Source organism: Habropoda laboriosa, unplaced genomic scaffold (assembly GCF_001263275.1).
Source record: "Habropoda laboriosa isolate 0110345459 unplaced genomic scaffold, ASM126327v1 scaffold207, whole genome shotgun sequence".
Classification (NCBI taxonomy): domain Eukaryota; kingdom Metazoa; phylum Arthropoda; class Insecta; order Hymenoptera; family Apidae; genus Habropoda; species Habropoda laboriosa.
The window spans coordinates 124800-133923 of NW_017100397.1; the positions used below are offsets into that span (position 1 = coordinate 124800).

General features: G+C 38.3%; 2 protein-coding genes across 2 annotated transcripts in view; both read left to right on the forward strand.

The window, feature by feature from the left end:
- The window catches only part of LOC108575240 (caveolin-3-like), a 3651-nt gene extending 901 nt beyond the window's left edge, over positions 1–2750 (forward strand). Inside the window, exons 2-3 of the mRNA XM_017937982.1 lie at positions 402–581; positions 2553–2750. Of these exons, the coding sequence (XP_017793471.1) occupies positions 402–581; positions 2553–2750 (378 nt within the window). The remainder of the gene's footprint in view (positions 1–401; positions 582–2552) is intronic.
- A 466-nt stretch (positions 2751–3216) lies between these two features.
- LOC108575191 (glutaryl-CoA dehydrogenase, mitochondrial) lies at positions 3217–6088 on the forward strand. Its single transcript, XM_017937924.1, has 8 exons — positions 3217–3400; positions 3578–3610; positions 4075–4443; positions 4824–4953; positions 5024–5246; positions 5320–5549; positions 5769–5929; positions 6021–6088. The coding sequence occupies exons 1-8, from the start codon at positions 3334–3336 to the stop codon at positions 6086–6088; spliced, it is 1281 nt and encodes a 426-aa protein (XP_017793413.1). The 5' UTR covers positions 3217–3333.
- Positions 6089–9124: the final 3036 nt, after the last annotated feature.

Below are 9124 nucleotides of genomic sequence, written 5' to 3' on the forward strand. Positions count from 1 at the left end.
GATGAAAATCAACGGATTTCCTGGTGGTATCAGAGGTTAAGCGTCATTATTGCGAGTGAAACACGCGAGCTTGACCATGAAGGAATATACATTGAATGGCCTTGGCATTTAAAAAACGCTACTTCTACTGGACGACTGTAGAACGTCTCTCACAATCTACCCCTAGAATTTCCGGGAAATATCACTGATAGTAAAAAGGAATTCTTACGAAATTGATCAAATTAATTTCAAACTTGAATCCCATCAAATGCACAATCAAATAAAACGCGCTAAATTTAAAGAGTACCTAAATACTAAAGGAAAATTGTTAAAATTCCATTTCCATCGAGAAGTCACGGAAAACACCGAAATGAAATTATTGGTTGAAAAAAATGATTTCAGTGGATTGTTGAAATATACAGGTGATGTGGGACGACGTGATCGGGGAACCGGAAGGAATACGTAGCCCTGAGTGCGCGTGGCGGCTGAGCGGCCACTGCTTCCGGTTGTCCAGGGGCTGCTGTTACATATTCCTCTCCGTCCTCGTCGCACCCGTACTCGCTCTTTGCTTAGGCTTCACATTCGCCTGCCTCGCGTTTCAGGTAAGTCGACGACCTTTTTCTTGATTTTATGCTCGATCGATCTTCTCTGTTCACCTGTGCTTCACCCACCGCCACGATATTATCGTAATCGTATACGTTTATTTTTGCTTCTTCGCCCCCCTTTGGAAATCTGGGTAGTCGCCTTACCATTTGCTTCTTGTAGAAAAATTTACCCCTTATTGCGTTACTTTTGACGCTCTGCACGCGTTCCGGGAAACTTAATTTTTAATTCTTAACATTTAGACAATTTTTCGGCGATTTTCGTCTTATTGTCGATTATTTTGTTTAAACGATTGTATTTTGAAAATTTCGTTCTTCTCGCGGTAAAATTGTCATGCCTGTTTAATTTTGATACATAGGAGAATTTGTTTTTTCTTTCGCGCGGAAGGCTTTCTCAAGAGGCTTTCATCCAAGTAAATTTACCGTAACAATTTGAAGCACTGCAAAGTCGCTGTTTTCTTCGTGATAGAATTTCAAAAATTAATATGATCGATTAACACTAACCGTACCACGCCCCGGTCAAATGACCGACTTTTAAATTTCAATTTAAAACCATGCACCTGTTTTCCCCCTGTATTTTCTTGAAAATAAAAATATGTAATTTTTCTTTTTTTTATTATTATCTAAAGGATGTTTCCTATATTAAATTGACAATCAGCTGCATTCCTTTCGGAAGAAATATGATTATTTCGTAACCGGTCATTTGCCCGGGTAACTGTCGGTACGGTTAGTGTTAAGAAATTAATAGATCGATCTTCCTAGTATATAAAGCACCAGACACCATATCTCCATGAAAATATACTATTAATTTTGATATACGGAAGACTTTCCTTCTTTTCGTGTGAAATTCTGCATAAAAACTTCTTCAAACACTCTCAGACCATCTGCCCGATCCAATAATCCCTTGCCTAATGTATTTTTAGTAGGAGTGTGCGGCTAGTCCAATGTGTCGGGTACTCGGGTCGGTCCGGGAAAAGTCGGGCGGGCTCGGGCGGGTACCCGACACATACGTACACGCGGGTAACTCGATTTTTTCGGGTAGCCGGACTCTTTCAGGTTAGGTCGGAAAAAGTCAGGCTATCCAGTAACTATACCTTTCTATGCGTGTATTTAGTACAGCAATATTAAAAAATTAATTTGTTACCAGAATACATTTTCCAATTCTGATAAAGTAAAAATTCAACTCATATACTTTATATAAAATGAATATACAGGTTACATGGGATGCAGCAGTTCATGTCAAATAAATCCGTTAGAAATACTATTTTGTCACATAAAAATTATCTTATTCCAGATTTCCATATAGGCAAAGATTTTGCACACGCTTGTCGAATACAAGAGCGTAAGGTCGCTTAAAAGGGCTGGGTATTAAAGTCTGCATTATGAACGTAATACAATCAATTCCAAACACAATCTCAAATATAATCACGAAAATCGCAGGCTCTCGTCCGAGCCCGACCGAGTCGAGCGGCTCCGATTTTATCCGATCTAACCCGAAAGAATCGGGTTATCCGAAAAAGTCGGGCTACCCCAGTGTGTATTACGTATGCATGTGTCGAGTACGTGCTCGAACCCGCCCGATTTTTTCCGGACCGACACGAGCGCGACATATCGGGTACCCGCACACTTCTAACATTTTTTTAGACTATTCACTATTTTAATATAACTTCAAATAACAAAGAAAAGTCAGCATATTATATGCAATTTATATGTGGCAATTGTTAGGTTTAAACTGAAGCTGAAGTTAGAGCTAAAGTGCAAATTTATTGGAAATACATGCAATTCTTCTTTTATCACATTTTCACCATAATCTGCAGCACGGGTGTGACTCGTCGTTATATGACAAAGGGTTGAATAAATCTATCTCAACAATTCGAAGCACTGTGAAAAATGACTATGTTTCATATCATAAAAATTCGCACAGAAATCATTCAGTCCTAAAAAGATGAATTAACAGACGAATCTTTGTAGCATATATGGTGTCTAGCGCCATGTCTCCGTGTCTGGAAGATCACCTGCGCGGCGACAAGGAACTTCTTCTCCGCCGTTACGCAAGCCATCGTGCGACCAATCATGGATTCCCTTGGCTATCTCTTTCACAACATCCGTGTCTTTAACCAGAAGCTACCAGACGGTCCCGCGAAAGGAGACGATTTTCTCGTGGTGTAAAAGTCAAATCTAAAATATTCGATCGAATTATCGAAGTGCCTTTCGAATCGTACGAAACATTTCAACATCTCGTTTGTCCTTATCGCCTTCTCTCCTTTTCTTCGTTTTCCAGCGTGCAACAATCCGTCCCTCACGTTTCTCTGCGTCACGGTTGCAATTTTAATCGTTTAGCATTGAATAAGTGCAGAAAAATTCTCGTTAATCTTTGATCATTGAAAATGGAAATATCTATATATCTATTGTTATAAAGTTTTGTAAATAAAATATGTCTTATGAGAAATTGTTAGAAATATTGTATTCTTAATCATTCTGAATTTACATCGAAGAATTTTTATATCTAATGTTTTAATGTTATACGATGGTTATGAGTTTGAATTTCGCGCCAATTCGTTGATCCTCCAGTGAGAACCATATTTACAAACGTAAGAGGCATTGATAAAAAGTATGTAAAAAATTTGGACAAATAGTGCGAGACAGAAAAGCTGGGTGCGATATTTTTGTTGCTTTCGAGCGGGGTCAAGCGGATGCCTGATAACGCGCTTCTCACTGAGGCCAACAAGTCAGTTTTCTGTCGACTCTGAACATGGCTGCTCTCACGCGAAACATTTTATCGAAATATGATCGATTTTATCGTGAAATTCCATCCAGACGTATCCTTTCTTTATTTAGTGTGAATATCTTTAAACTTTTATAGAAGAAAAAATTTAATTCACGACCTTTTTCAATGAAAACGACATTTAATTTTTTTTCAAACCTATTTTAACTCGGGTATAACACTTTTTATTTTGTTCAATGATGTTATTCTTAACTAATGACTGGACTAACAGAGATTTCAGTCTCATCTATACTGGGAGGAAAACGTGAGTCTTTTATTTTCTTCGCGAACTTTAAGTAAGTACCTTCGTCTCAATTTCTGCACAAATCCAGCTACATCTGTCACGTAGTAACTTTCAAATTCTCCACCAGTTAGCAGCACGTGCTTGAGTTAGCTTGGAATGGCAGTATCACGTGATCCAAGGGAAATATAAAATGAAATACGAAAACATTCGCTATTAAATAACTCTTAAAACAATTTCTCTATTTTTTATCTTCTTTTCTGAATGTTTAAGTGAATACCTTGAATTTTACATGAAAGTAAAATAATTTGCAATACCACTGAACTTAATCCTTGTACAAAAATCGCATCATTTTTACCCAAAATGGAATTATAAAAATAGTTTAATTATTATTTTTATTGAGTCAGTTTGGTCAAAATTAATTTAACAGTGGTAAATTTATAAATTTCATAAAAGGGTTAATTATCAACCTGTATAAAATGACACAGCCACCTTCAACTGGCAAGATCCATTTGATCTCGAGTCTCAGCTTACTCGGGATGAGATCCTGATGAGAGATCAGTTTCGCTTCTACTGTAAGGACAAGCTTCTGCCTCGTGTTGTCGAGGCAAATCGCAATGAAGTCTTCCACAAGGAGATAATGAGGGAATTAGGCGAATTGGGCATCCTAGGGTGCACCATGAAGGGCTATGGTGCTGCTGGTGTCTCTTCGGTGGCCTATGGTCTTCTGGCTAAAGAAATCGAATCTGTGGACAGTGGATATAGATCTGCAATGTCTGTGCAGTCTTCTCTGGTTGCTGGATCCATCTATGCACATGGAAGCGAGACACAAAAGCAGAAGTATTTGCCAAAATTGGGTACGTTTTTGGGAAGTAAATTGATGGATGTTAATGAAGATTCTGAGAATGAAGAAATTTATTTGTTTGATGATTTGTGAAACCTGGTTTCCTGATTTTTGACAAACCTCTGAAAACTTCTCTTGATGGTGAAAAAATTCTGAAGCATATTGTTCAATTCTGTGAGTGTGCGAACATGTATTGAAACTTCTAATATTACTTGTGTAATGATTTGTGAAGTCTGGTTGCCTGATTTTGATGAATCCCTGAAAAAAATCTCTGAAAAATGTTTGAAAGAATTCTGAAGCATAATGTTTGATTCTACAAGTGTGTGGATGTGTATTGAAGTTTCTACTATTACTTTCTCCAATGAAAAACTTGACTATCCAGATAATTTCCAGTGTCAGGTGAACTGATCGGTTGTTTCGGGCTAACAGAGCCAAACCATGGCAGCGATCCAGCTTCAATGGAGGCTAAAGCAACCTATGACTCTCAGAACAAGGTTTACAAACTCTCTGGCAGCAAAACATGGTCAGTGCTCTTTAAATTACCTCTCAAATCCTCCACAAAAGCTCTTCATCAACCACTATCTTCAATCCAGGATCACAAACTCTCCAATAGCTGATGTTCTGATAATCTGGGCGAAGTGCGAGGATCGTAATATTCGAGGATTCATAGTTGAGAGAGAAGGCAATGAGAACAGTCTGTCTACACCTAAAATCGAAGGAAAATTCTCTCTAAGAGCTTCGGTAACAGGTATGATCCTAATGGACAACGTGATGGTGCCTGAAGAGAACCTTCTACCAAACGCTAACGGTTTAAAAGTAAGTGTAACTATTAAAAGACACTGCCCGGTTAATGAAGTTGTCACTACTGAAGAACTATATTCACATATAGGGTCCCTTCAGCTGTCTGAACAATGCTCGATATGGGATAGCATGGGGAGCACTTGGTGCAGCTGAGAGTTGCTTGAACATAGCTAAGTCGTACACAACAGAGAGGAAGCAATTTAACAGGCCGCTGGCGGCCAACCAATTAATACAGAAGAAGCTGGCAGACATGATGTGTGACATCGCGTTCGGACTCCAGGCCTGTCTCAGGGTGGGCAGGCTGAAGGATGAGGACAAGTAAGCCTCTTTTTTGCCATTTTCCATGAATTAGAGTACTAATTTATTTTGTTGGAGACTTTTTCCAGTGGAATTTCATGTTGATTTTGAGTGGATTGGGTGTATTTTAGGTTTCCTATTTAATTTTGTTGATCTGATCAATTTTGTAGAGTGTCTTAGTGCTATTTTGTTAAATACAATTGGTCTTCGTCATTTTTTTAATTATACTGTGAACACTAGAGCCACTCCAGAGATGATCTCCATGATAAAGAAGAATTCAACCACGAAAGCTCTGGAAGTCGCGAGAACAGCCAGGGAAATGCTAGGTGGTAACGGGATATCCGATGAATATCACGTTATAAGACACGTGATGAACCTGGAAAGTGTAATTACCTACGAAGGTACATAGAGAAGTTTCGAATCATGAATCGATTCGTGAAAAATCTGGTCAGAAAAATTTTTTGTTAATAACTGTGAAATACTTTGTTGCAGGTACGAGTGATATTCATGCTCTGATACTTGGCAGAGCCATTACCGGTATCCAAGCCTTTACTGCGTAATAAACTGTATCAAATAAAAATGGTACCTATTTTTGTATTGATTTATTTGAATAAAATTTAGTTAAAAAAAAAAAAAAACAGAAATACGGAGAATCAATAAAGAAAAGAAAGAAAAGTTCGAATCGGTGAAAACAATGCCTCGAATCATGTCAGTGAAATTTGCCTCAATTTTTCTCTCAATTTTTATTTCGACACCGTCGAATTGCACATACGTTCACTTTTTACTCTCTCTCACTCTCTCATTCTCTCTGTCTCTCTTCCTCTTCTTCTCCTCGAAAGGGAGCGTGAAACAGCACTCGTTTCTCGAACCAAACTCATCTCGACAACAAGGGCGTGTCCACAACACAATCGACTCGTTATTAATCATAAATAAATTAAGTTTAATTGCTAAGTAATAAAACGTTAATTACATATGTCAATGATAATTAATTTAAGTACAACACACGTCTCGTGCAAAAGTGTAAAGAAGTTTCTTTTTCGTGCTACACTCAATTACCATTATTTTTTTTGTATTTTTCATTTATGTGTTTTTTTATATTCTTGTTTGTTTTGGTTTGTTTTGGTTTGGTTTTTGCATTATCATCATCATCTCGCAACGACTGCTTGTAAAAGTTCCTCCACCTTTCTCCACCTCTCTCTCACTTCCTCACCTCTTCAAATCTCCTCTTCATCATCCACATTTCCTCTTTCTTCGTGTAATATGTATTATACCGTGTGTAGTATCATTCATGTTCATATGTGTGAGTGTTTGTGTGTATTATTTTTTTCTCTTGTTCTCTTTAAATGGTTCTCGACTACAATAAGCTCTTGGTAAAACGTAGTAACATCGTAGTTTACAGTAGTTTACAATCGCCCCCTTCTCTCCAGAACTTGTGTGTCTCTATTACATAGCTACACGCTTCTTCTTCATGATGGAATCGAATTTCTCTCTCGATCGAACGAATTCAATCACTCGTAATAACATTTCTCCATTTCTAATTTTTTCCACTCTCGATTAACACCAAAAGGAAATATTGCAATTTTTCTCTCTCAAACTTTTCACAAATTTTCAACAATAATGATTTCCATCCACATTTCTCTGGATCCCTCGATCAATAAATCGGTCGATCGACGAGCGGACGCTAACAAACTGGTCACTTACAAGAAAAAACTAGTTTCTCGTCGATCTCCCCAAAGGATCGATTATGAACAATCTCATGAGAAACTTCGATTCCATCATTTACAATTAACCTTCTCCCTCTCTCTCTCTCACACACACACACACATACATACATACATTCTTTCTTTCTCTCTCGAAAAATTAACGACAGCGTTTCTTCATTAAATTTTCAGGTTCGTGAAAAACCACGCTCTGCGTATGTCTCACACTCGCATTCACCACATTCATCCTCTGTTTTTTCCTGTGCCCTGTGTGTACCTGTGTGTCTCTGTGTGTGTGTCATTCACTAATGAATACGTAAGTGTAAACAATAAATAATGTATTTTCTTATTTTTTTTTTGCTCTCATCTTTTTTTTCTCTTACTCGCGTAAAATTCTACGATCCTTTGGTATATCCACGCGGCTCGATCGAGATCCGAGATGACCGATCATCCCCAGCCGAGATCGTCCTTTCATCGTGAATGAAAAAGGAAACGACGCCGCTTAAAAAGCGTGGGATCGGGATCGTTTTCTCTCATCGATCCCATCGATTCCAGCCACACTCTCTCTTTTTTAACACGCACACTATACATTTTTTTTTCCCCTCGTGTTTAACCTATTCCTCCCCCTCTCTTGCTGGATCTTCTCCGTAGATCGCGCGTTTCCGGTTTCTCGGAAACGTCTCCTCCAGCTGTCTTGTTTCCTCGCGGCGCAACCGCTGTTTTCGCGTGTTTAAAAACTCTAAAAAGGAGACTCGTTCCCCCTCACGTGAAAATCCACTCTCTTTCGCTCACTACGAGTTCTCTATTCTTCTTCTCTCTTTCGATTGAATTTTTCTTTCTTCGTTTAATTCGAAAGAGAGAATACGAAGATATTCGAACCGTTCTTTTTTTTTATTCTCCATTTTCGGTAACCGACACACGATGGACCCCCACCGTATTATAATAAATATAATAATGTATACTTGCTTTTGCACTTGTATTTTACATTATTTCATCTCTGATTAACTAATCGATACCTTATTGTCGTACGAACCGTTCGCCTGTTCTATTTACCCCCGTTTCGTTCTTTCAGCCTTTCTCACACAACAGATCTCTCTTCCCGTTCCTCTTTCTTCTTCTTCTTCTTCTTCTTCTTCTTCTTATTCTCCTCTTCCCACCACTGTACCGTGATACTTGTGTGTTCCTATACTTCCGTCGAAACATTCGCGTTCATTTCATCGCTTCGATTAACGGGTAATCGGTTGGTGAACGCGGCGGCCACGGGTCCTCGGACTTCCGCCATTTTACCGGATTTCGCGTGGTTTCCACTCTCTGATTCGCTCGTAGTTGACTTAAGAAAATTAGAAATACCATTAATGTAATTCCATCATTTTTATTTCCACTGTGAATTAATTTTATTATTTTCGTTTTCGTAAAAATTCTAGAGTGTCGCCAATTGGAAGAGTTAATTAATAATTTCATAACAGAACAAGAAATATCGGAATGTATTAAAGAAATTGTAACAAGAAAGGAAAATTATATTTAGATGTTCTGTTGACAAAGCGAATGATGAAATCGAGTGCAGAAACCAGTCCCCCACCCAAAAACCGTTGGCCATCATTGACGCGTGCTATACAATAGTACAATATACTCCTATAAATATATTACTCAACATACGTCCACACCCCCGTCATAAACAATTCAGTGTCCAAGGACAAACTTTTACACGCTCGTTCCACCCCCATTTTCCTTAACCTCCCTTCCCTTCTTTCCATTTTTTTTTTCTTTTTGTTTTATCGATTTAAAACTCGCGCGCGCGACTTGCGTCGTTGCAATATAAAAAAACGCGTATACACACACGGACCCGAAATAGATTCTCTTAGTCTCTACGGTAATTTTTATTCCCCTCTTTATCTT

Coding starts and splice junctions, on each gene's coding strand:
- LOC108575191 (XM_017937924.1), top strand. CDS start 3,334: ATGGCTGCTCTCACGCGAAACATTTTATCGAAATATGATCGATTTTAT. Junction 3,401..3,577: donor TCGTGAAATTCCATCCAGAC/GTATCCTTTCTT, acceptor CTGGACTAACAG/AGATTTCAGTCTCATCTATA. Junction 5,247..5,319: donor CAAACGCTAACGGTTTAAAA/GTAAGTGTAACT, acceptor ATTCACATATAG/GGTCCCTTCAGCTGTCTGAA.